At 40.9% G+C, this 27,969-nt stretch overlaps 1 protein-coding gene across 7 annotated transcripts in view; it reads right to left on the bottom strand.

Moving 5' to 3' along the window:
- The window catches only part of LOC121276953 (nipped-B-like protein), a 554,475-nt gene that overhangs the window by 248,424 nt on the left and 278,082 nt on the right, over positions 1–27,969 (bottom strand). For all 7 annotated transcript variants that reach the window (XM_041185678.1, XM_041185679.1, XM_041185683.1 and 4 more), the window contains one exon: positions 15,032–15,121. In XM_041185678.1, the coding sequence (XP_041041612.1) occupies positions 15,032–15,121 (90 nt within the window). The remainder of the gene's footprint in view (positions 1–15,031; positions 15,122–27,969) is intronic.

Genomic DNA, 27,969 nt, shown 5'->3' with positions numbered 1-27,969 from the left:
AAACACAGCCTTCCCTTAACAAATTCATACTGACTATCCCTGATTAATCCGTGTCTCTCCAAATGCGGATATATTCGGTCGTTTTTCCTAGTAACTTCCTCACCACTGAGGTTAGACTGACTGGCCCGTAATTTCCTGGTCTATTTCTTCCTCCTTTTTTTAAATAATGGGCCAACATTAGCAGTCCTCCAGCACCTCACCTGTGGCCAGAGAAGATTTAAAAATTACTTCCAGGGCCCCTGATATATCTTCCCTTGCCTCCCTCAACAGCCTGAGAAACATCTCATCCGGTCCTGGGGATTTATCCACCTTTAAGGCCACTAAAACCGCTAGTACCTCCTCTCTCTCTGTTAATTTCCTCTAATTCTTCATAGTCCTCCACCCTGATGTATATATCTGCATCATCCTTTTCCAATGTGAAGACCGATGCAAGTATTCATTGAGGACTGTACCCACGGATTCCAGGACCACACACAGATTACCTCTATGGTCCCCAATTGGCCCTACGCTTTCCTCTTGCTCTTCATATATTTAAAAAACCCTTTGTGTTTTCCTTTATTCTGCCCACCAATGCTTTCTCATGTACTCTCTTAGCTTTCCTAATTTCCTTTTAAGATCCCCCCTGCACTTTTTACACTCGTCTAGGGACTCTGCTTATTAAGCCCTCGGTATCTGCCATAAACTTCTCTTTTTTCCTTAATCCTAAACTTTATGCCCTTGACATCCAGGGTTCTCCAGACTTGGTCCCCCACTTTGCCTTTACGAGGACATATTTGCCCTGTACTCTCGCTATTTCTCCAGTTCCCAGCTCAGTCTCCATCCTACTAAGTTGGCAAGATCGATTGGCAATTATGCATGAGGCCTCAAACATTGACAAAATAGTTCATTATTTCAGTCGCCTCAGAACACAAGGGTAATCCAATTATTTTTCCTATAACAATTCTCCCTCACTATTGCCACTATCTTCTCTAAATGCAAAGAACTCATGGGTTTTAGTTTCTATGCAGCTGCCTCTGCCACCACACCATGCCACCACAAATTAACAATTTAACTTTGTACCCCTGCTTTTTTTGTGGCTTAGTAGTTAACTCCTTCAGATCTTTCTCAGCTCACCTGTGAAATTCACCTCTTATCTGTTAACCAGTAAAACCAGACACCCATCCTACCCCAAAATATCCACCCTCAACCCATGTGTCTTCTCCCAATTGCTTTCTCTTTTTTTTAAATCTACCCAGCTCCAAGTCTGGCTCCCCATTTATACAGCTCCAGCCTGGCCTCTATTACTTCTCAGCAACAGACAGGAACTGCATCTTCTGTCACTGCGATCCTTCCTTGACTTGTTCTATGCATGCCTTTTCTCTTCTCAATCCACATGCTCTCTTTTGGCAACATAACTCTCACACATGGGGAAAGTTTCCACATAAATGCTCATGACATTATGTCCTTAACAGTGAGTGTGCAAGAGCAGCTACGGGGCCATTAACAGTGAGATTGCGAGAGGAGCAGTGGGGCGCTCAACAGTGAGAGAATGAGAGGAGCAGTGGAGCCATTAACAGGGAGGGTGCGAGGAGTAGTGCGGCCATTAACAATGAGAGGGTGCGAGAGAAGCAGCGGGGCCATTAACAGTGAGTGCGTGTGAAAAGCAGCTGGGCCATTAACAGTGAGAGTGTGAGAAAAGCAGCAGGGCCGTTAACAGTGAGAGTGTGAGAAAAGCAGCGGGGCCATTAACATTGAGTGTATGTGAAAAGCAGCTGGGCCATTAACAGTGAGTGTGTGTGAAAAGCAGCGGGGCCATTAACAAAAAGAGAGAGAGACCATTAAGGACTGTGGAGGGCAGCTGTTTGCTGAGTAGGGTTGGTGAGTAATTCTAGTCTTTAAAGTAAAAGTAAGATCTTTAGTTTGTGTTTAGGTCTCTGGTCTTTTTTTCTTTTTCATAAAAATAGCTTAAATATAAGATCACTCCTGGTCTGTAACAATATTTATAGTGAAGAGTGGAGGATTCTTCAAGTGTAAAGAGCAGAGATGCTAGAGTAATTAAGTAATTAAATAAAATACGATAGTAATGGCAGAACGGGTGATGTGTTGCTGCTGCAGCATGTGGGAAATGGTGGACACTAAGGTGATACAGAGCGAACACATCTGTAACTTGAGGAACTTTAGATCTGAATTAAGGGGCTAGAGTCTGAGCAGCAGACATTGCGCCACATCAGGGAGGGGGAAAGTTATCTGGACACTTTGCTCCAGGAGGTGGTCACAGCCCTCAAATAATTAGATAATTCAACTTTGGTCTGTGATCAGGGACAGGATGTTCTGACTGCAGATGAAGCAGGTATGGGGACCAAGGTGGTAGCATTCGAGGAGCCTTGGCCCCTGCAACAGTTACGAGGTTATGGGGAAGATGTTTCCATTAGTAGGAGAGACTAGGACCCGAGGGCACAGCCTCAAAGTAAAGGGAAGATCTTTTAGAACAGAGATGAGGAGAAACTTCTTTAGCCAGAGAGTGGTGAATCTATGGAATTCATTGCCACAGAAGGCTGTGGAGGCCAGGTCATTGAGTGTATTTAAGACCGAGATAGATAGGTTCTTGATTGGTAAGGGGATCGAAGGTTACGGGGAGAAGGCGGGAGAATGGGGTTAAGAAACTTATCAGATTGAATGGCGGAGCAGACTCGATGGGCCTAGTGGCCTAATTTCTGCTCCTATGTCTTATGGAGGTTCTTGCAAGCTGTGTGGATGAGAGCAGGGACTGCAGGAAGGATGAGTGAACTGACCACGCACCGTGGTAGAGGGAGCCATTCAAGTGGGGGGAGGATATAGAAACTTAGTAGTGCTAGGGGACAGTATAATTAGGGGGATAGATACTTTTCTCTGCAGACGTCAGCGTGATTCCCGAAGACTGTGTTGCCTGCCTGGTGCCAGGGTTAAGGATGTCCCCTCAGGGCTGGAGAGGAACTTGGGGGTGGGAGGGGAGGGATCCAGTTGTCATTGTCCACGTTGGTACCAATGAAACTGATAGGTCTAGAAAGGAGGTTCTGCTGAAAAAAGTTTGACCAGTTAGGAGCTAAATTAAAAAGCAGAACCTTCAAGGTAATAATCTCAGGACTACTACCTGAGCCATGGGCAAACTGGCATATGGTACATAAAATCAAGGAGTTAAATGTGTAGCTCAAAGGTTGGTGTGGGAGGAATGGGTTTCAGTTCATGGGGCACTGGCACCAGTACTGGGGTGGAAGGGAGCTGTTCCAATTGGACGGGCTTCACTTGAACCATGCTGGGACCAGTGTCCTGGTGAATCGAATAACGGGCTGTAGAGGGGGTTTAAACTAAATGGGGGGGTAAGGGGGGTGGGTTCTGGAGAGGGGATACCTAGGCATTCAAAGCAAAAGGATATGGCAGCATTGCAGGGTAGCTATTTAGGTATTGATGCCTGGAGTGTGACAGGAAGGGACAGTGTACAAACACAAAAAAAAGCAGTAAATGGGGCCAAAGAGAGAAAAAATGATGAAAATGCAAAATTAATGGCTCCTTACTTAAATGCACGTAGCAGTCAGAACAAAATAAATGAATTCACGGCACAAATAGAGATTAATGGGTATGATCTTATAGCCAATACAGTGACATGGTTACAAGGAGATCAAAGCTGGGAACTAAATATACAGGGGCATGTGACTTTTCGAAAGGACAGACAGGAAGGAAAGGATGGTGGGGAAGCTTTGTTAGTACTAGATGGAATAAGTACGTTGGCAAGAAATGATTTGGGATTGGAAGATGTAGAATCCATATGGGTGGAGGTAAGAAACAACAAGGGGAAGATGACACTGGTGGGAATCATATTTAGGCCCCCTAACAGTAGCTATACCGTAGGACAGAGAATAAATCAGGAGGGCATATAGAAAAGGCAGTAAATTAATCACGGGTGACTTTAATCTTCATGTAGATTGGGAAAATCAAATTGGTAGAGGTAGCCATGAGCAAGAATTCATAGAGTATATTCAGGACAGTTTCCTAGAACAATATGTTGTGGATCCAACCAGGGATCAGGCTATTTTGGAAATGGTAATGTGTAATGAAGCAGGTTTAATAAATGATGTCAGAGTAAAAGATCCCCTGGGAAAAATTGACCAAAACATGGTAGAATTTAGCATTCAGTTTGAGTGTGAGAAACTTGGGTTGGAAACAACTCTGCTAAACTTAAATAAGGGTAATCACAAAGGAATGAGGACAGAGTTGGCTGGAGTGGACTGGGAAAGGAGTTTAGCAGAAAAGACGGTTGATTGACAATGGCAGACATTTAAGAAAATAGTTCATGACTCACAACGAAGATATATCCCAGTGAGAAAGAAGGATTGTAGGGAGGGGATAAACCAACCATGGTTAACCAAGGAATTTAAGGATAGTGCCAAATTGAAAGTAAAAACATACAATGTGCCAAAGATTAGTGGTAAGCAAGAGGATTGGGAAAGTCTTAAAAACCAACAAAAGATGACCAAAAAAAAAGGGAGAAAACAAACTTTGAGGGTAAACTATCAAGTAATATAAAACAGACAGTAAGGACTTCTTTAAATATATAAAAAGAAAGAGGGAGGCCAAAGTCAATATAGGCTTCTTCGACAATGAGGCTGGGGAAATAATAATGGGGAACCAGGAAATGGCAGAGGAGTTGAATAAATACTTTGCAACAGTCTTCACTGTAGAAGACACTAATAGCATTCCAAAAATACTAAATAATCAATGTGCAAAAGTGGGGGAGGAAAAAAATACAATAACTATCATAATTATCACTAGAGCAAAGGTACGAGGGAAATTAATGGGGCTAATGGCCAGTAAGTCCCCTGGACCTGATGAGTTGCATCCTAAGATATTAAAGGAAGTAGCTACACAAATAACGGATGCACTGGTAATGATCTTCCAAGAATCCTTAGATTCTGGAAAAGTACCAGAAGCTTGGAAAACTGCCAATATAACGCCCTTACTCAAAAGTGGGGGAGAGAAAGGGAGACAGAAAACAGGTAACTATCTGTCTTTTGGAAAATGTTGGAGTCTAATATAAAGGATGTAATAGCAGAGCATTTAGAAAGGCATAATATAGTCAAGCAGAGTCAGCATAGCTTCACAAAGGGGAAATCATGCCTGACAAATTTATTAGAGTTATTTGTGGTAACAAGCAGGATAGATAAAGAGGAACCAGTAGATGTAATATATTTGGATTTCCAAGTCTTTTGATAATGTTTCACACATTAGGCTGCTTAATAAGAGCCCATTAAGTTGGGGGTATTTTATCAGCATGGATAGAGAATTGGCTAATTAATAGGGGACAGAGTTGGGATAAGGGGGGCATTTTCATTATGGCAATCTGTAACTGGAGGAGTGCTACAGGGATCAGTGCCAGGGCCACAATTATTTACAATATATGTTAATGACTTAGATGAGGGAAGTGAATGAACTATCGCCAAGTTTGCGAAGGACACAAAAACAGGTGGGAAGACAAGTGGTGAGGATGACAGAGTCTACAGAAGGATATAGACAGGTTAAGCGAATGGGCAAAAACTTGGCAGATGGAATACGATGTGGGAAAATGAGAGGTTTTGCACTTTGGCAAGAAGAATAGAGGAGCTGAATGTTATTTAATTAGAGATAGACTGCAGAAGGCTGCAGCACTGAGGGATTTGGGAATCCTCGTGCATGAATCCCAAAAAGCTAGCATACAAGTTCAACAGGTAATAGGGAAGGTAAATGGAATATTGACCTTTATTTCGAAGGGAATGGAGTATAAAAATAGGGAAATTTTGCTAAAACTATACAAGGCACCAGTTAGATCACACCTTGAATACTGTGAACAGTTTTGGTCTCCTTAAAGATAAACTGGCATTTGAGGCAGTCCAGAGAAGGTTCATTAGGTTGATCTGGGGTATGGAGGGATTTTCTTATGAGGAGAGGTTGAGTAGGTTGGGCCTGTACTCACTGGCGTTAAGAATGGGAGGTATTTGAAACATAAAAGATTCTTGGGGGTCTTGACAGGGTAGATGCTGAGAGGTTGCTTCCCTTTGTGGAAGAATCTAGGACCAGAGGGCATAATCTCAGAGTAAGGGGTCACCCATTTAAGATAGAGGTGAGGCAGAATAACTTCTCTCAGAGGGTAGTGAATCTGTAGAATTCTTTACCACAGAGGGCTGTAGAGGCTGGGTTGTTAAGTATATTCAAGGCAGAGACAGACTGATTTTTAATCAGTAAGGGAATCAAGGGTTACAGGGAAAAGGCAGGAAAGTGGAGTTGAGGATTATCAGATCAGCCATGACCTCACTGAATGGCGGAGCAGGCTCGATGGGCCGAATGGCCTACTTCTGCTCCTCCGTCTTATGGTCAGTTCTCTCTCTATGATTTTCTTCAGGATCCACTCTAAAAGCCTCTATTTGTCAGCCTGCTTGTCCAATATCTAAAACAAAAACAGAATTACCTGGAAAAACTCAGCAGGTCTGACAGCATCGGCGGAGAAGAAAAGAGTTGACGTTTCGAGTCCTCATGACCCTTCAACAGAACAGTTCTGTTGAAGGGTCATGAGGACTCGAAACTTCAACTCTTTTCTACTCCGCCGATGCTGCCAGACCTGCTGAGTTTTTCCAGGTAATTCTGTTTTTGTTTTGGATTTCCAGCATCCGCAGTTTTTTGTTTTTGTCCAATATCTAGTCTTGGATGACACAAGCTCCTCAGCATCAACATCATAGAATGATACAATACAGGAGGTCATTCAGCCCAGCACACCCATGCCAGTTCTTTGTTAGAGCTTTCCAGTTAATCTGGTATGTCTGCTCTTTCTCCATAGCTCTGTAACATTAATCTTGTTAAAGTATTTTATCAAATTCCAGATTGAATGTTTCCACTAAACCTGCTTTGCCACCCTGTGGAGCAGTGCGTTTCAGGTTACCACAATCTGTTATGTTAAAAAATGTTTCATGTCTTCTCGTTCTTTTCTGATGAGAATTAAGACAGAGCATCAGGTTGGGTAGAGATAAGAATAGCAAAGGAAAGAAGCCAACAGTTTGAATGCTTTATAGGCCTACTGACAGGCGAGGCGATGCAATATTGGTATTGTCACTGGACTGGTAATCCAGAAACCCAAGCTAATGCTCTGGGCACCCAGGTTCAAATCCCACCATGGCAAATCCCACAAATTCAATAAAAATCTGGACTTAAAAGTCTAATTATGGCCATAAAAACCCATTGTCAATGGTTGTAAAAACTCATCTGGTTCACTCATGTCCTTTAGGGAAGGAAACCTGGTCTGGCCTACATCTAGCTCCAGACCCACAGCAATGTGGTTGACGCTTAAATGCACTCTGAAAAGGCCTAGCAAGCCACTCAATTCAAGGGCAATTAGGGCAGACAACAATTGCTGGTCTAGCCATCAATGCTCATATCCCATGAACGAATTTTTAAAAAGCTATATTGCAGGACAGAGTATAAATCAAGGAATAATGGGGGCCTGTAAGTAAAGTATGAATCAAATTGGCAAAGCTAACCTGGAGGAGGAGCTCAGAGCATCAGGACAGTTTCTTGGAACAATACTTGGACCAGGGTATTTTAGCCTTGGCCCCTCAAGCTTGCTCCTCTATTCAATATGATCATTGCTGATTTAAATGTGGCCTCAACTCCACTTCCCTGTCTAGCTCCCATAACCCTGATCTTGTCTAACTCAGCCTTGAATATACTCAATGACCCAGTCTCCATTGCTCTCTGGGGAAGAATTCCAGACGAACGACCCTCAGAAAAACATTTCTCCCCATCTCTGTCTTAAGCAGGATCCCTATATTTTTTTAAACGGTGTCCCCTAGTTCTAGATTCCCCCCCTTGAGGGAAAACATCCTCTCAGCATCAAACCTGTCAAGGCTCCTCAGGGTCTTTATGTTTCATTCTTCTAAACTCCAATTGTTATAAGCCCAACCAGCTCAACCTTTCCTCATAAGAGAACCCTTTCATCCCAGGAGTCAGCCAGATGAACCTTCTCTGAACAAAAACAAAAATAACTGGAAAAACTCAGCAGGTCTGAGTTTTTTCCAGGTATTTTTGTTTTTGTTTTAGATTTCCAACATCCGCAGTATTTTGCTTGAACCTTCTCTGAACTGCCTCTAATGCAACTATATCCTTTTTTAAGTAAGGAGACCAAAACTTTACACAGTACTCCAAATATGATCTCATTAAGGCTATGTACAACTGTAACAAACCTTCCCCACTTTCATACTCAATTCTCCTCACAATAAACACCAACATTCCATTTGCCTTTATAGTCACTTGCTGCACCTGCAAAACAACTTTTTGAGATCCATGTACCAGGACACCCAGATCCCTCTATACTGTAAGAGTTCTGCAGTCTCCAATCAAATAATATACTGCTTACTATTCTTCATGCCAAAGTGGACAAGTTCACATTTTGCCACATTTCACTAGATCTGCCAACATTTTGCCCATTACTTAATCCCTGTGTAGTCTCGATGTACTCTTGACAACTTACTTACCTATCATGTCATCAGAAAATACATTAAATACAGATACATTCATCCAAGTCATCGATGTAGATTGTAAACAGTTGAAGCCCCAGCACTGGTTCCTGTGGCAGTTCACTAGTTACAGCTTGCCAATATGAAAATGACCCATTTATCCCAGCTTCCTGCTAGCTAGCAAATCTTCTATCCATGCTGTCATGTCACCGTCTACACCATGAGTTCTTATGTTGTGTAGTAACCTTTGATGTGACCTTATTGAATGCCTTTGTCGAATGCCAATATGGGAAATGATAAAGAGACCATGACAGGCAGCGACAAAGTGTACAAATCTAAGAGTAAATCAGCAGATAAGGTGAGGTTACAAAAATAATACAAGGACAAAGCTACAGGCTCTGTATCTGAATGCACGTAGCATTCAAAACAAAACAGATGAATTGATAGCACAAATAGAAATAAGTACGATCTGATAGCTATTACAGAGACATGGCTGCAGGATGACATAGATCGGGACCTGAATATCGAAGGGTACATGGCATTTAGGAAAAACAGGAAGCTAGGAACAGATGGAAGAGTGGCTCTGTTAATTAATGCTGGTATTAGCACAATAAGAGAGGGATGACCGAAGCTCAGCAAGCCAGGATGTGGAAGTGATTTGGGTTGAGATAAGAAACGATAAAGGTATGAAGTCACTTGTGGGAGCAGTGTACAGGCCCCCTAACATTAATCACAGAGTAGGATAGGATATAAAGGAAGAAATAATGGGAGCTTGTCATAAAAGTATGTTGATAATCATGGGTGATTTTAATCTGCAAATTGACTGGGAAAATCGGGTGGGCAAAGGTAGCCTAGATGAGGAGATCATGGAATGATTTCAGAATAGTTTTAGAACAGCACATTCCGGAAACAACCAGAGAGTAGGCTATATTCGACTTGGTATTGTGCAACGACATAGGATTAATAAATGACCTCTCACTGAAGGTACCCCTAGGTAGCAGAGGTCATTATATATGATTGAATTTTACATTCAGTTTGAGAGAGAGAAGAGTGGATGCAAGGCTAGTATTTTAAACTTAAGTAAGGGCAATTATGAGGGCATGAAAGCAAAGCTAGCTAAAGTGAACTGGCAAGTATGTTAAGGGATAGGTCAGTACTGATGCAACGGCAGAGGTTTAAGGGTATATTTCAGAATACACAGAATAGATACAATCCAACAAGAAAGAAAATTCCAAGAGGGAGGACCCACCATCCATGGTTAACTAAAAAATTAAAGACAGTATCAAACTTAAAGAAAAAGCATATAATTGTGCATAGTTAGGTGGCAGGGCAGAAGATTGGACAGAATATAAAGAACAGCAATGAATGACTAAAAAGATTAATAAGGATGGAAAAAATAGGGCATGAGAGAAAGCTAGCTAGAAATATAGAGATTGATAGTAAGAGTTTCTATAGATAGGCAAAAAAAGAGTTAACAAAGGGAGCGTTGGTCCAAAAAAAGAGAGTCTGGGAATTAACAATGGAAAATAAGGAGATGGCAGATGAATTGAACAGATATTTTGCATCAGTCTTTACTATAGATGATACAAGTAACATCTCAGAAAGCTGTAAATCAGCAAATGGAAGGAAGGGAGGGGCTCAGGAAATTTACATTCACCAGGAAAATGGTATTGAGCAAATTGTTGGACCTGAAGGCTGACAAATCCCCAGCTCCCGATGGACAACATCCCAACGTCTTAAAAGAAGTGGCCGGTGAGATAGTCGAAGCATTGGTTTTAATTTTCCAAAATTCCCTAGATTTGAGGAAGGTTCTATGAGATTGGAATATAGCGAATGTAACTCCTGTATTCTATAAAGGAAGGAGAGAGAAAGCAGGAAATTACAGGCCAGTTAGCTTAACATCTCTCACAGGGAGAATGTAAGGAGCAATTATTAAACACATTACAACAGGGCACTTGAAAAATTCAAGGCAATCAGGCAGAGTCAACATGGTTTTGTGAGAGGGAAATGATGTTTAACTAATTTATTGGAGTTCTTTGAAGAAACAGAAACTAGGAGCAGGAGTAGGCCATTCATTATGATCATGGCTGATCATCCAACTCAATAGCCTGCTCCCACTTTCTCCCCATATCCTTTGATCCATTTCTCCCCAAGAGCTATATCTAATTCCCTAAAAGCATACAATGTTTTGGTCTCAACTACTTTGTGGTAACAAATTCCACAGGCTCACCACTCTCTAGGTGAAGAAATTTCTCCTCATCTCAGTCCTAAACAGTCTACCCCGTATCCTCAGAGTGTGACCCCTGGACTCCCCCACCATCGGGAACATCTTTCCTGCATCTACCCTGTCTATTCCTGTTAGAATTTTATAGGTTTCTATGAGATCCCCCCTCATCCTTCTGAACTCCAGTGAATATAATTCTAACCGACTCAATCTCTCCTCATATTTCAGTCCCGCCATCCCAGGAATCAGTCGGGTAAATCTTCGTTGTGCTCCCTCTATAGCAAGAACATCCTTCCTCAGATAAGGAGACCAAAGCTGTACACAATATTCCAAGTGAGGTCTTACCAAGGCCCTGTATAATTGCAGCAAGACATCCCTGCTCCTGTACTCAAATCATCTGGCTGTGAAAGCCAACATACCATTTAACTTCTTTACTGCCTGCTGTGCCTGCACGCTTACCTTCAGCGACTGGCGTATGAGGACACCCAGGTCTCGTTGCACATTCCCCTCTTTCAATTTATAGCCATTCAGATAATAATCTGTCTTCCTGCTCTTGCTACCAAAGTGGATAACCTCACATTTATCCACATTATACTGCATCTGCCATGCATTTGCCCACTCACTCAGCTTGTCCAAATCACACTGAAGCATCTCTGCATCCTCCTCACAGCTCACCCTCCCACCCAGCTTTGTGTCATCCGCAAATTCGGAGATATTACATTTAATTCCCTCAACTAAATCATTAATATATATTGTGAATAGCTGGAGCCCCAGCACCGATCCCTGCGGTACCCCACTAGTCACTGCCTGCCATTCGGAAAAAGACCCATTTATTCCTATTCTATTTCCTGTCTGCCAACCACTTTTCTATCCATCTCAGTACACTACCCCCAATCCCATGCGCTTTAATTTTACACACTAATCTCTTGTGATATGTTGTCGAAAGCCTTCTGAAAGTCCAAATAAACCACATCTACTGGCTCCCCCCATCAATTCTATTAGTTGCATCCTCGAAAAATTCCAGTAGATTTGTCAAGCATGATTTCCCTTTCATAAATCCATGCTGACTCTGTCCGATTCTGCCACTGTTTTCCAAGTGCTCAGCTATTAAATCTTTTATAATGAACTCTAGAATTTTCCCCACTACCGACGTCAGGCTGACTGGTTCCTAGCCTCTGACCTGATCTTGTAGCCACAATATTTATATGGCTAGCCCAGTTCAGCTTCTGATCAATGGTAACCCCCAGGATGTTGATAGTGGGGGATTCAGTGATGGTAATGCCTTTGAACATCAAGGGACGATGGTTGGATTCTCTCTTGTTGGAGATGGTCATTGACTGATACTTGTGATGTGAATGTTACTTGCCATTTGTCAGCCCAAGCCTAGATATTGCCCAGGTCTTGCTGCATTTGGACATGGAATGCTTCAGTATCTGAGGAGTTATGAATGGTGAACATTGTGCAATCATCAAAGAACATCTCCACTTCTGACCTTATTATGGAAGGAAGGTCATTGATGAAGCAACTGAAGATGTTTGGGCCGAGGACACTACCCTAGGGACTCCTGCAGTGATGTCCTGGAGCTGAGATGGCTGACCTCCAACAACCACAACCATCTTCCTTTGTGCTAGGTACGACTCCAACCAGCGACAAGTTTTCCCCGATTCCTATCTACTCGAAATTTGCTAGGGGTCCTTGATGCCACACTCGGTCAAATGCAGCCTTGATATAAAGGGCAGTCACTCTCACTTATTTAAATACCTATAGAAACTCTTACTATCCGTCTTTATATTACTAGCTACCTTTCTCTCGTACTCTGCTTTTTCCCTCTAATTATCTATTTGGCATTCACTGCTGTTCTTTATATTCTTTCCAATGCTGACCTGCCACCTGTTTTTGCATAATTATATGTGCTCCTTTAAGTTTGCTACTGGCTTTAACTTTTTCAGTTAACCAGAGATGATGGGTCCTCCTCTTGGAATTTTTCTCTCACTGGAATGTGTATATTCTGTGTATTCTGAAATATCCTTTAAATGTCTGTCACTGAACTTCTATTGACATATCCCTTAACCTCATTTGCCAGTTCACTTTAGCTAGCTCTGCTTTCATGCCCTCAAAATTGCCCTTATTTAAGTTTGAAATACTAGTCATGGGTGCACTTGTTTCTCCCTCAAATTGAATATAAAATTCATTCATGTTATGATCGCTGCTACCTAGGGATGTCTTCAGTGAGAGATCATGAATTAATCCTATCTCATTGCACAATACCAGGTCTAATAGAATCTGTTTCTGGTTGGCTCCTGAACGTGCTGCTCTAAGAAGCTATCCCGAAATTATTCTGTGAACTCACCTCCGCCACCTTCCCCCATCTGATTTTTCCAGTCTACATGCAGATTAAAATCCTCCATGATTATCGCTGTACCTTTCTGACAAGCTCTCATTATCTCTTCCTTTAAGTTCTGTCCTACCATGTAGTTACAATTAGGGCACCTGTACACCACTCCTACAAGTGACTTCTTGCCTTTATCATTTTTCAACTCAACCCAAACTGCTTCTCCGTCCTGGTTTCCTGAACTTAGTTCATCCCTCTCTAATGTGTTAATACCATCATTAATTAACAGAGCCACCTCTCCACCTTTTCCTAACTTCCTGATCTTCTTAAATGTCAAGTACCTTCAATATTCAGGTCCCAATCTATGTCATCCTGTAGCCGTGTCTCTGTAATGATCGTACTTATTTATTTCTATTTGTGCTATCAGGTCATCGGTTTTGTTTCAAATGCTATGTGCGTTTAGATACAGAGCTTTCAGTTTTGTCCTTTTATTATCCTTGTAGCATCTAGCTTTATCTGATTTACTCTTAAATTTGTACTCTCTATCCCTTCCTGTTAGTCTGTTTATCATTTCCCACATTAATACCTTTCTCTCTTGCCTTTTCTTTACTCTTTGGTTTACCACGTCTTCTCAAATTTAATCCCTTGTCCCCACTATTCAGTTTAAAACCCTCTTTACTTCCCTAGTCATACGGCTCACAAGGACACCAGCCCCAGCACGCTTCACGTGTAGGCCGTCCCAACGGTACAGAACCCACTTTTCTCAATACTGGTACCCCACGAAGCAGTACCCTCTTCTTCCACATCAATCTTTGAGCAAGTCATGTGCCACAGGGATCAGTGCTGGGGCCTCTTCGTTTTACATTTGACACAAATGATTTGGATGAAGGGACCAAAGGTATGGTTGCTAAATTTGCGGATGATACAAACATAGGTAGGAAACTAAGTTCTGAAGAGGACATGCGGAGGCGACAAAGGGATGTAAACAGGCTAAGTGAATGGGCGACAATCCAGCAAATGGAGTATAATGTGGGAAAATGTGAAATTGTCCATTTTGGCAGGAAGAATAAACGAGAAGCATATTACCTAAATGTTGAGAGATTGCAGAGCTCTGAGATGCAGGAGGATCTGAGTGCCCTAGTGCATGAATCACAAAAGGCTAGTGTGCAAGTACAGCAAGTAATTAGGAAAGCTAATAGAATGTCATCACTTATTGCAAAGGGAATTAAAAACAAAAGTAGGAAGATCAAGCTTCAGTTAAACAAGGCATTGGTGAGGCCACATCTGGAGTACAGTGTATAGTATTAGTCTCCTTATTTAAGGAAGGATGTAAAGGCATTAGATGCAATTCAGAGAAGGTTTACCACACTAATACCTGGAATAGGCAGTTTGTGTTATGGGAAAGGTTGGTCAGGCTAGACTTGTACCTGCTGGAGTTTAGATGACTAAGGGACGCCTTGACTGAAACATAAGATCCTGAGGGGTCTTGCCAGGGTGGATGTAGAGGATGTTTCCTCTTGTGGAAGAATCTAGAACTAGGGGTCACTGTTTAAAAATAAGGGGTTGCCCATTTAACTTGAGATGGGGAGAAATTGTTTCTCTGAGGGTCATGAGTCCTTGGAACGCACTTCCTTAAAAGGCAGTGGAAGCAGAGTCTTTGAATATTTTTAAGGCAGAGGCAAACACATTCTTAATAAGCCAAGGGTGAAAGGTCATCAGGGCTGTGGTATTGAGGTCACAATCAGGTCAGCCATGATCTCATTGAGTGGTGGAGCAGGCTTGAGCGGCTGAGTGGCCCACGTCTGCACCTAGCTCGTATGTTTTAAAAGTTATTGTGTATTCTACTAATATCACCTTTTGGTAGGGCGCACGGTACATAAAGAGGCCTAGCCTCTTTCATCATTCATCTGTTAAAATATATGCCCCCAGTTATCAACATGCTAACAAGTGGAAATACCTTAATCATGGAAAGTTAACACTTACCTAACGTAGTAAAATCCATATCCTCCAAGTTTTCCAGGATATTTTCCACTGTTGCTGTGAATCGTTTGAATGTTGACGAGTCCATCATTTCTGTAATTTGGGAACAGATATATGTTGCAAAGATTATACTGCATTTGGTTCAAAATATCCTCTATCCCTTTCAGTTGTCAAAAACTACACAGTTAAATTAACAGCATCATAGAATCATACGCAAAGAACAGGCCGCTCGGTCCATCATGGATGGGTCAGCTCTGAATTAATCTCACTTCCCTGCCCTTTCCCAGAGCTATATAGCTTTATTTCCTTCAAGTACTTAATCCAGCTCTTTGATTAAATCTGCTTCCACCGCCCTTTCAGGCGGCACATTCCAGATCACATCTCACCTCTGGGCTTTTGCCAATTATCGTAAATCTGTGTCCACTGGTTGTAAATGCTTCTGCTATTGGAATCAGCCCCGTTACTTTTCTCCATAAAATTCATGCATGATTTTATATCATGCTCTAAACTTCTTGGATTTAAGGAGAACACCAACAGCTTCTGCAGTCTCTCCATAAAACTCAAGCCCCATGCCCTAATACCACACACTTTTAAAATAAGTCATCAGTCATCGATGTTGGGACCATTGCACACGACCATCTTTATTAATGATCTCGGTGTAGGTGTTGGTGGCACAATCTGCAAATTTACAGATGACACTGAGTTCTGTGCAGGTGTCAGGTCTGTTGTAATAACCACAGCCGATGTTAACTGTTGTATAAACCAAACCCCAAAGAGAAATTTGGCTTACGGGCCATGTCCATATCGGGATTTTAAAAATTAAAAGTTTTATTAACAAGAGTAAAAGAAAGTTTAAGCACACAGTTAAACTTAGTCTTACAAAACCTTCCCCCGAAAAGGCTTCCTACTTGGTCAGATACATAAGTAAACACCTACCAGGCAACACTCCTTTATAAAAACAAAAAACTGCGGATGCTGGAAATCCAAAACAAAAACAGGATTACCTGTACCAGGATTACACTCCTTTATAGATGTTTAACTATAAAAATCCAGTAATATTACCCAAGACAAACTTATGTAGCTTTAAGAGAGGCATACCACATGGCCTCTTAACCCTCTTCCAATCTTCTGTGGAAATCCAAACCAGAATAAAACTGCTTTTTGCAGCCTAAGACTTTTCTGGCTTCATGGGTTGGCTGATTCAAACCTGCATATTTTCCCAGCTCAGAGCAAACAGCTCCCAACTCAACTCCAACTCAACAACTATAGCTCACAGCTACAGTAACTCTAAAATATCTTTTTCTCCTTTCATCTCAGGTTCTCTTGTTCTCATGCCTCTTTTAAACTCAAATCCTTCCAAATATTAAATATTTCATGTCTCTATGTTGTCTTTGCCGTCAGGTCAATAAAATATGATATCCCCACTTCTTTTTACCTATGGGATTCCTGCAAGATGCAAACATGTTTCTTGAGACCTCTGACCTCCCTTTGATATTCAAACAAACACTCAACTTAATTAAAAATGCAAATGTTAGACCTAACCTATTCACTTGTACCTCAAACCTAACGCCCCTGTCCTTTTCATGTTTTGAACCCCACAGTCAACCTGTATCCTATTAATCTCTGTCCAGCTTAATTAAATCATACACACATAGAAACACACAGCCTTCTTCACACAACATTATTTCCTAAAAATATTTTTTAAAAAATCCATTTCTCACACCACCCTTATTGGCAAAAAATGAACATTATAATTTCAACAAGATAGTTTCATTTTCTCAGCCCATTTCGTATTCCTTACTACATTTATTTATACAAACAAAACTATTATACTATAGTGTACATGCATTAAATATGAAAATATATATACAAGTCTTTTGTAAAGAGTTCATTCCAGTCCATTTTCCATTTACCTATATCCAAGATCTTTTGAATTCTAAACTCTTGACAATGCATCCACAATTAAATTTTTTTATCCAGTCACATGCATAATTAGTAAATTGAACAGCTGCAATAAAAAAACTCCACTTAAACAGTCTGCGATCTTGTCCCGAGACTTTTCCAGAAACTTCAAAGGATTATGGTCAGTATATATAACTGTCTCTGAAGAATTGTTTGCAACATACACTTCAAAATGCTGCAAAGCTAACACCAAACTTGAAATCTTTTTCTCTATGGCTCAATATTTCTTCTGATGTACGTTCAACTTCCGTGAGAAATATCCTACCGGCTTCTCAATTCCCAGTTCACCATCTTATAGCAACACAGCACTAACATTCACATCACTGGCATCAATAGCCAACTTAAACTGCTTTGTGTAATCAGTTGCTGACAGAACAGGCTTAGTAGTTAGCACAGCTGTCAAATGCATTCTGACACTATTGGAATTTTCTGCTCTTTTTAAACAATCCAATCAGTGAAACAACTACACTGCTGAAATTTGGCATGAGCTTCCGATAAAATCCACTCATGCCTAGAAATCTCAAAACTTCCTGTTTTGCTGTAGGCACTGGGAATTCCACAATAGCTTTTATTTTTGCATCTCGTGGGGCCACTTGACCATGTCCAATAATGTGGCCTAAATATGTAGCTTGCACTTTCTCAAATTCACTTTTAGCCAAATTTACAACCAAATTGGTTTCCTTCAGTCAATCAAACAGTTCGTTTAAATGTTGTAAATGTTCCTCTCACGTTTAACTGAATACTACTAAGTCATTAATATAAACAGCACATTTGCTGAGTCCCTCAATCACTTTGTTTTTTAGTCTCTTGAAATGCTGCTGGTTCATTTTTCATACATGCACTGATGTAGATCATCCGGCGTCAAAAAAGCTGATATCTCTTTTGCCCTCTCCGATAAGGGTACTTGCCAAAACCCTCGCAGCAAGTCAATTTTTGTGATAAATGTTGACTGTCCCACTTTCTTGATACAATCTTCCAATCATGGAATAGGATATGAACCTACTATTGTTACTGCATTCACTTTCTGATAATCATAGTGTAGTCTTTGTGATCCATCCAGTTTTTACATCATTACAATGGGTGAACTCCAATTACTGAGACTGGGCTCTCTATTTTGAAGCATAAGTTCAATTTCTTTTCGCACTTGAACTAATTTTACTGGATTTAATCTATATAGATGTCACCTTATTGAACCTGAATTTCCCACATCAACATCATGTACACCTCAATCTGTTTTGCCCAGCTTATTTCCACAAATTGCTGTGTGTGACCGCAATAACTCTTTCAAAGCACTCCAACACTGTGAAGATAATCTAACATTTCATTTGGACTTTGAAGCACTTCCTCATTGTTCAATTTAATCCAAGGAAGGTCAATTTCAGAATCCTGGCTTTCTACCACCTTTTCTTTGCATACAGCTACCAGTATCTCCCTCCTGCTTATCCTCTCTGTCAAAGAATTTTTTGAAGCATATTTACATGGCACACTCGCTGACTCTTTCTTCTATCTGGGGTATTCACTATGTAGTTTACCTCACTCAGTCTCTTTTTGATCTGGTATAGTCCAGCAAACCTTGCCGTCAATGGTTCGCCTGGCACTGGCAACAATACTAACACTTTTCCCCAGCCACAAAACTACGAGCCTTTGCCCTTTTATCTGCATTTACCTTAATCACTTGTTGTGATATCTTTAAATGTTTGTGAGCTAGTTCACACGCCTTACTTAATTTTGTCACATAATCCAGGAGAGTTATTTTAGAACTTTGACTTAATCAGTTTGAGCAGTCCTCTTACTTCATGATCATAAATTAATTCAAAAGGAATTAACCCTGTTGACTCACTTTTTTTAAAAAAAAATTCACTCATGGGATGTGGGCTTCGCTGGCTGGGCCAGCACTTATTGCTCATCCCAAATTGCCCTTGAGAAGGCGGTGGTAAGCTGCCTTCTTGAACAGCTGCAGTCTCTGTGGTGTAGGTACACTCACAGGGAGTTCCGGGATTTAGACCCAGCAACAGTGAAGGAACAGCAATATATTTCCAAGTCAGGGTGGCAAGTGGCTTGGAGGGGATTTTCCACGTGGTGGCATTCCCATGTATCTACCACCCTTCTCCTTCTAGTTAGCAGTGGTTGTGGGTTTGGAAGATGCTACCTAAGGAGCCTTGGTGAGTTTCCGCAGTGCATCCAGTAGATGGTAAACAATGCTCCACTATGCGTCAGTGATGGAGGGAGTGAATGTTTGTGGATGTAGTGCCAATGAATTGAGCTGCTTTGTCCTGGTTGGTGCCAAGCTTCCTGAGTGTTATTGGAGCTGCACTCATCCAAGCAATTGGAGAGTATGCTATCACACTCCTAACTTTTGCCTTGTAGATGGTGGACAGGCTTTGGGGAGGTAGGAGGTGAGTTACTCACCACAGGATTCCTAGCCTCTGACCTGCTCTTGTAGCCAGAGTATTTATATATCTAGTCCAGTGCAGTTTCAGATCAATGGTAACCCCCAGGATGCTGATAGTGGGGGATTCAGTGATGGTAATGCCACTGAACATCATGGGGCGATGGTTGGATTCTCTCTTGTTGGAGATGGTCACTGCCTGGCATGTGTGGCACAAATGTTGCTTGCTACTTGTCAGCCCAAGCCTGGATATTGTCCAGGTCTTGCTGCATTTGGACATGGACAGCTTCAATAATAAGAATAGAATCCCTTAATCCCAATCACATAGATATTCTTGACTATATGCTGTAATCATAGTTCATCAAGTCTGATGCCACTTTTCTAAGGCACTTTGTGATTCAGGGTGATAAGCTGATGATCTAAATTGCTTTATTCCTAGGCACTTCATTGCTTCTTTAAACAGCTGTGACATGAAATTTGAACTTTGATCCAACTGTATTTCTTTTGGCAATCCATATCTTGTAAAGAATTTGGTTAACTCCTCTACATTCACCTTTGCTATGTACGAGATGGTTTTTTTAGGCCAGTGTGTCAAGGAGCCGACTAGGGAACATGCTATCCTAGATTTGGTATTGTGCAATGAGAAGGGGTTAATTAACAACCTTGTTGTTTGGGGTCTTTTAGGGAATAGTGACCATAACATAATAGAATTTTTCATTAGGATGGAAAGTGAGGTCGTCCCATCTGAAACTACGGTCCTAAATCCAAACAAGGAAACTACGAAGGTATTTGGCAAATAACTTCCCAGATATGCTAGGGAACCAAGGGTCTAGTGCGGAGGAGGAATTGAAGGAAATTAGTATTACTAAAATAATAGTGCTGGAGGAATTAGTGGGACTGAAAGCCAATAAATCCCCAGGGCCAGATAATCTACATTGCAGGCTACTAGAGGTGGCAGACTTGGAAAGAGTGGATGCATTGGTTTGTTATTTTCCAAAATTCTGTAGATTCTGGAACAGTCTCGGCAGATTGGAGGGTGAAAATGTAACCCCACTATTTAAAAAAGGAGGGAGAAAACAGTGTATTACAGACCGTTTAGCCTAACATCAATAGTAGAAAAAATGCTAGAGTCTATTATATAGGATGTGATAACAGGACACTTAGAAAATATTAACCGGATTAGGCAAAGTCAACATGGATTTATGAAAGGGAAATCATGTTTGACAAACCTACTGGAGTTCTTTGAGGATGCAGCTAGCAGAATAGATAAGGGAGAACCAGTGGATGTGGTGTATTTGGACTTTCAGAAAGTTTTTGATAAAGTCTCATACAAGAGATTGTGTGCAAAATTAAAGCACATGGGATTGGGGATAATATATTGGCATGGAGTGAGAATTGGTTAGTAGACAGGAAACAGAGAGTAGGAATAAATTAGTCTTTTTCAGAGTGGCAGGCAGTGACTAGTGGGATACCACAGGGATCAGTGCTTGGGCCCCAGCTATTCACAATATATATATTAAAGATCTGGATGAGGGAACCAAACGTAATATTTCCAAATTTGCTGAAGGCACAAAACTTGGTGGGAATGAGAATGGTGAGGAGGGTGTTAAGAGACTTCAAGGTGATTTATACAGGTTGAGTGGGTGGCAAATACATGGCAGATGCAGTATAACGTGGATAAGTGTGAAGTTATCCTTTTTGGTAGGAAAATCAGACTGGCAGAGTATTTAAATGGTGATAGATTGGGAAATGAAGATGTGCAAAGGGACCTGGGTGTCCTTGTACACCAATCACTGGAAGCAAGCATGCAGGTGCAGCAAGCAGTTAAGAAGGCAAATTGTATGTTGACCTTCACTGCAAGAGGACTTGAGTGCGAAAGCAAGTATGTCTTAATGCAGCTGTACAAGGCCTTGGTGGGACCATACCTGGAGTACTGTGTGCAGTTTTGGTCTCCTTACCTAGGAAAGGATATACTTGCCATTGAGGGAGTGCAGCAAAGCTTCACCAGACTGATTCCTGGGTCGGAAGGATTGTCATATGATGAGAGATTGGGCCAACTAGGCCTGTATTCACTGCAGTCTAGAAGAATGAGAGGGGATCTCACTGAAGCATATAAAATTCAGCTGGCTGGACAGACTGGATGCAGTCTGCAGATAATTATGTTTCCTCTTCCACCTGTACAAAAACCACTGTTTTTTCTTGTCTCTGGATCTGAGCTTACATTACTCTTACTTCCAAAACTTTTCTGAATGCCTACCACTGCAATTGGTTTCCCATTTAACCTCCAACAATCCGTTGGCCTCATATGTCCAGCCTTATTACATCAGTCTCCTCCCTTCAATTCTACTTTCCACCTTTAATGGACTGCCGTCCTTCAGCTTGATCCTTACTAAAATTTTTACTATCACCGGGTTTTCCAAATCTCCAATCTCCTTGCTGATTTCCATGTGACCCTTTTCTTACACTTAACAGTTTGAGTGAAATATCATACGTAGCGGCTAAAACTGCAGCTTCCCTGATCTTTTTGCTTCGTCTTTCATCTAAATATGTCTTGATGTTTACTGGAATGTTATTTCCAAATTCTTCCATAATCATAACCTCTCTTCCATTTTCAAAAGTCTTGTCCGGTTTTAATGCCCTGGACCATTGATCCCAAATAGTTTATTTTTCTCTTGCAAACTCCACAAACGTCTATTGAAGTCTCTTCTTCAAAGTTCTAAACTTCAACCGATAAGCTTCAGGGACAAGCTCATAAGCATTTCGTATTACCTTCTTTACTAGTAATCTACAGACTGTTCCTCTGATAAGCTTGCATACTCATTCACTGTTGTACCTAACAAAACACTCTGTAATATGATAGTCCAAGCACCTCTTGACCAATTCAATTTCATAGCTATCTTTTCAAATGAGGTGAAATATCTTTCAACTCCATCCTCTGTAAATTTAGGCACTAATCAAACAGTTTTAGTTAAATCAAATACCGCGAAGGGATCAAAGTCATCATCCGTATTTCTTCCTCTATTCTAAGTTTCACCTAGACAACGCATACTGTCTGGGTTATTTCTCTCTCTGAAGCTCTCTTTCTCTTTCCTTCTTTCTTTCTTCAGTTGCTAACTTCTCTCTCTGACATTCAAGTTCAAACTTTCACATTTCTATCTCTTGTAATCTTTTCCTTTTCCTGCTCCTCTCTTTCCCATTCAATCTTTTTATTTCTATTTCTTTTAAACTATCCTTTTCTTTTTCCTTCTCTATTCTGCCTAAGTCAAGTTTTTCATTTCTCTTCCTCCTTTTCTTCCAATGCAAGCTTTTGTCTTTCTTTGTCTCTTTCTATATCAAGCTGCAACTGAAGTCTGACTACCTCCAGCTGTGACACACTAGTTTCAGGTATCCCTTCCTCCAACTTTAAATGCTGGCCAAGTACTTTAACCATATCAGCCTTACAAAATTCTGCTTTTATCTCTACCTGCACTTCATCTGCTAACTCTCTCATCTGAGTTTTAGTCAGAGGTTTCAAATATTCCACAGTTACAACTTTTCTGGGAGTGGAAAATGTAACAATTGCCAAAGCCATTTTATAGTCTAACCACTTAAAAAACCCTCAACACAAAACTCCTGAGTTCAGCATTCTTCTCGTACCTCGTATCCCTTGGATTCACAAACTTCAACCCAATCAAGGAATTTTAATAATTCTGCAAAGAGCCCCTAAGTTTGTTATGACCGCAGCCGATGTTAATTGCTGCGCAAACAAAATCTTAAAGGGAAACTTGGCTTACAGGCCACACCCTTTATTTGTATTCTGAAAACGTCTCAGCAGCAAAAAGTCCAGTAACACTCTTGGGATTTTAAAAATTAAAAGTAAAAGTTTTATTAACAATAAAAGAAAACTTAAGCACACAAGATTACAGATACATAGTTAAATTTAGTCTTATAAAACATCCCCTCAAAAAGACACACTACTTTGTCAGACCCATAAGTAAACACCTACCAGACAACACTTTTGTTTTTAACTCCCTTATAGATGTTTAACTATAAAAATCCAGTATTACCCAAGGCAAATTGTTGTAGCTTTAATAGAGGCATACCACGTGACCTCTTAACTCTCACCCACTATGCTATGGAAATCCAAACTTCAGAATAAAACTGATTTTGTAGCCGAAGACTTTTCTGGCTTGACGGGATGGCTCATTCAAACCTGTATCTTCTCCCAGCCCAGAGCTAACAGTTCCCAACTTAGCTCCAGCTATAGCTCACAGCTCCAGCTCAACAACTATAGCTCACCGCTAAATAACTCTAAAATATATTTTCCCCTTTCATCTCAGGTTTCATTGTTCTCACACCTCTTTGAAACTCAAATCCTTCCAAATATAAAATATTTCATGTCTTTGCTTTCAGGTCAATAAAGTATAATATGCCCATTTCTATTTACCTATGGAGCTCCTGCAAGATGTAAAAATGTTTCTCTTCACCTCCAACTTCCCTTTGATATTCAAACAAACTCTCAACTTATCCAAAAATGTTAGATCTACCCTATTCACTTGAACCTCAAACCTAACACCTTTATCCTTTTCATGTTTTAAACCCCCTAGACAACCTGTCTCATATTAATCTCTACCCAGCTTAATTAAATCATACACACACACAGCCTTCTTCACACAATGACACAATATTTCCCAAAAATATTTTCAAAATAACATCCATTTCTCACACTTTAGAAAATACTCTTCTGCTTCAGGCAGGTCTTCATGTGTTGAAAGCTTAGGCTCATGATTGCAAGATATGGAAATCTGGAGGAAAAGTGCACCGTTATGATCGTGGGCACAACAAATGCTCAGTATACATATAATCTTCAGGAAAGCATTAAAGGAGGTAAAGTGAGAGAGATTTGTTTATCTCTAAAGGCACATGAAGCAACAGCTAGATCAAACGGGGTGTTGAGGTGCATTCACAAAAACAGAAATCTTTACAACACTTAAGGAAACCATTCAGCCCATCGTGCCCAGACGAACCAGAAGAATCTATCCAGTCTAATCCTAGCTTCCAGCTCTTGACCCATGGCCTGTTAGTTACAGTAGCTCAACTGTTTTTATAAATGTGATGAGCCTTTCTGCCTCCACCACCTTTTAGGCAGCATGTTCTAGACCTGTATTATGCTCAGGTTGAAGTTCTCAACTCCCTCCGATCATTCACCAATTCCTTTAAACCTATGCTCCCTGGTTACTGACCTCTCGTCTTAACTGAAATAGGTCCTTTCTATCCACTATTTAGGCCCATCAATCTTATACACTGTGGAGCAAAGGAATTGAGAGGGGATATTACAAAGGTGCACAAGATTATGATAGGATTAGATAAGGTAGACAAAGATAAGCTGCTCCCATTAGCTGATGGTACAAGGGCCAGGTGACATAGATTAAAGGGTTTGTGCTAGAAATGCAAGGTGGTTGTGGGGAATGAGCGAAAGTTCTTTGTTGCATAGCAAGTGGCAATGACCTGGAACTCCCTGCCTTTGAGGGTGGCAGAAATGGAGATGATGAATGAGCTCCAAAGGAAGCTGGATAGGCGCTTGAGGAAAATAAATTTGCAGGGCCACGGGGGTAGAGCGGAAGAATGAGACTGACTGCACTGCTCTACAAAGAGCAGATAAGTTCTGAGTTTCGCATGGTAGTATCCTAGGTCCAACCATCTTCAGCTGCTTCATCCCTCCATCAGAAGTGCAGGTGTTCGCGGATGATTGAACAATGTTCAGCACCATTCACGATTTCTCAGATGCTGAAGAAGTCATGTCCATATGCAGCAAGACACTTACAATCTTCAGGCTTGGGCTGATTAAGTGGCAACTAACATTTGTGCCACACTAGTGCCAGACAATGGCCATCTCCAACAAGACAGAATCTAAGCATTTAAGTAAACGCATTTGCTATCTCTATATGGACGATTATTTATGAAGTCAAAGCTATACGAATTCAGAGCAGAATGAGAATGGCTAAGAAATTATATATAGGGTATAATTATATATAGGGTATAAAACGACCAGATGCTCAAGGACTTGCATCAGCAAGGAGGAAAAAGCTTAGTGGTCCCAATATCAATTTGCACGGCAAGTTCAAAATTGCAACATAGATCTGGGTTTAGAATCCGAAGAAAAACTGGTTACATTTGCAGATATCAAACTTAGGGGAGGGAGGAGGCAATTGATGCTGAGGAAGTAGCTCAGAAATTACAGAATGTATTGGAGAAAATACACCAATGGATGGAATAAAAGCAAATATAATTTAATATAGGCAACTATGGGAAATCTGCACTTAGGGAGTGGCAAAAAATTCACTCACTTCATAAATTATATTGAAATGGATAAAGTGAAGAGGTTTAGGATATCATAGTAAACATGCCCAACCATTGTGAAACAGTCACCAGTACAGCAAAAACGGTGAAAGACATGTTTAAACTGTATAATGTTTTGGTTAAAACTCAGTACTTTCTTCAATTCTGCTCACTGTGACACCATGATGATATAAATGTGGAAGTGATTCAAAGAAGAATCACAATGCTGGTTACTAAGTGCCTGAGAATGAGGAAAAACTGGAACAACTTGGGCTTTTCATCTTTGAAAGGCAGCAACTGAAAGGTGATTCGATCATGACATCACATGAAAACCATATACAAAAATGTAAACGTGAAAAGTTACTTCATAATAAGTATCGGTGAAACAAGGACAAAACTTCAAATTTGTAAAAGGCAAAATTCAGGACTGATGGCAAGAAGGTTGTCTTCAGGATGATCAACATAAAGGGACTTCTAATGCAGTAGTGGAGGAATTGTGTAACAAATATACGTCATAATGAGGAAACAGGGTTATACACAATGCTGTGGCAATGCATAGCGCAATTAGATTGTGATTACATAGAGCTCTGAGATGCAGAGGGATCTGGGTGTCTTAGTGAATCGCAAAAGTCTAGTATGCAGGTACAGCAAGTAATTAGGAAAGTTAATAGAGTATTATCATTTATTGCGAGGGGAATTGATCACAAAAGTAGGGAGGTTATACTTCAGTTGTACAGAGCACTAGTGAGAACACATCTGGTATGCTGTGTACAGCATTGGTCACCTTATTTAAGAAAGGATGTAAATGCATTGCAAGCAGTTCAGAGGTGTATCAGGCTAATACCAGGAATGGGTAGGTTGTCTTGTGAGGAAAGGTTGGACAGGCTAGGCTTGAATCCACTGGAGTTTAGAAGAGTAAGAGGCAACTTAATTGAACCATAAGATCCTGAGAGGTTTTGACAGGGTGGATGTGGAGAGGATGTTTCCTCTTGTAGGAAAAGTTAGAACTAGGGGTCACGGTTTAAAAATAAGGGGTTGCCCATTTAAAACTGAGATGAGGTGAAATGTTTTCTCTCAGAACATAAGAACTAGGAATAGGCAATTCAGCCCTTCGAGCCTGCCCCACCATTTATTACAATCATGGCTGATTTCATTTTGGCCTCAACTCCAATTTCCCACCCTCTCCCCATAACCTTTCAACCCGTTACTAGTTAAAAATCTGTCTATCTCCTCCTTAAATTTATTCAGCGTCCTGGCATCCACTGAACTCTGAGGTAGTGAATTCCACAGATTCACAACCCTTTGAGAAAAGTAATTCCTCTGTATCTCTGATTTAAATCGACCACCCCTTATCCTAAAACTATGGCCTCTCGTTCTAGAATGTCCCACAAGGGGAAACATCCGCTCCACGTCTACTTTGTCTATCCCCTTTTAGCATCTTATATATCTCAATTAGATCTCCTCTCATCCTTCTAAGCTGTAGTGAGTATAGGCCTAAACTGCTCAATCTCCCCTCATAAGACAAGCCCCACATCTCTGGAATCAATCTAGTGAACCTCCTCTGAACCGCCTCCAGTGCAACTACATCCTTCCTCAAGTAAGGGGTCCAAAACTGTGCACAGTACTCCAGGTGCAGTCTCATCAATGCCTTGTACAGTTGCAAGAGCACTTCTCTATTTTTATACTCTATTCCTTTAGCAATAAATGCCAAAATTCCATTTGCCTTCCTCATTATCTGCTGTACCTGCACACTAGCTTTCAGCGATTCATGCACGACGACACCCAGATCCCTCTGCACCGAAGCATTCAAAGTTTCTCTCCATTTAAATAATAAGTCACCACTTATCACCAAATAATAAGACCTCACACTTATCCACATTAAACTCCATCTGCCAAATTTTGGCCCATTCACCTAACCTGTCCATATCCATTTGTAAATTTTTTATTTCTTCATTGCAACTTACTTTCCCACCTATTTTGATGTCTTCTGCAAACTTAGCTATAGTACCTTCTACCCCTGAATCTAAGTCATTAATACAGATTGTAAATAGTTGGGGCCAAAGGACCAAACCCTGTGGCACCCCACTGGTTACAGCTTGCCATTCAGAAAAAGACCCATTTATCCCGACTCTCTGCTTTCTGTTGGTTAGCCAATCCTCTACCCAAGCTAATATATTACCCCTAACTCCATGTGATCTTATCTTGTATAGGTCAGGAGTCTTTGGAGCTGTCTTCCTGAAAGGTGGAGGAAACAGGTCTTTGAATATTTTTA

The sequence above is a fragment of the Carcharodon carcharias genome, chromosome 4 (genome assembly GCF_017639515.1).
Source record: "Carcharodon carcharias isolate sCarCar2 chromosome 4, sCarCar2.pri, whole genome shotgun sequence".
NCBI classification, from domain to species: domain Eukaryota; kingdom Metazoa; phylum Chordata; class Chondrichthyes; order Lamniformes; family Lamnidae; genus Carcharodon; species Carcharodon carcharias.
Note: the sequence above shows the minus strand (reverse complement) of the source record. Positions and strands in the feature narration are given on the sequence as shown.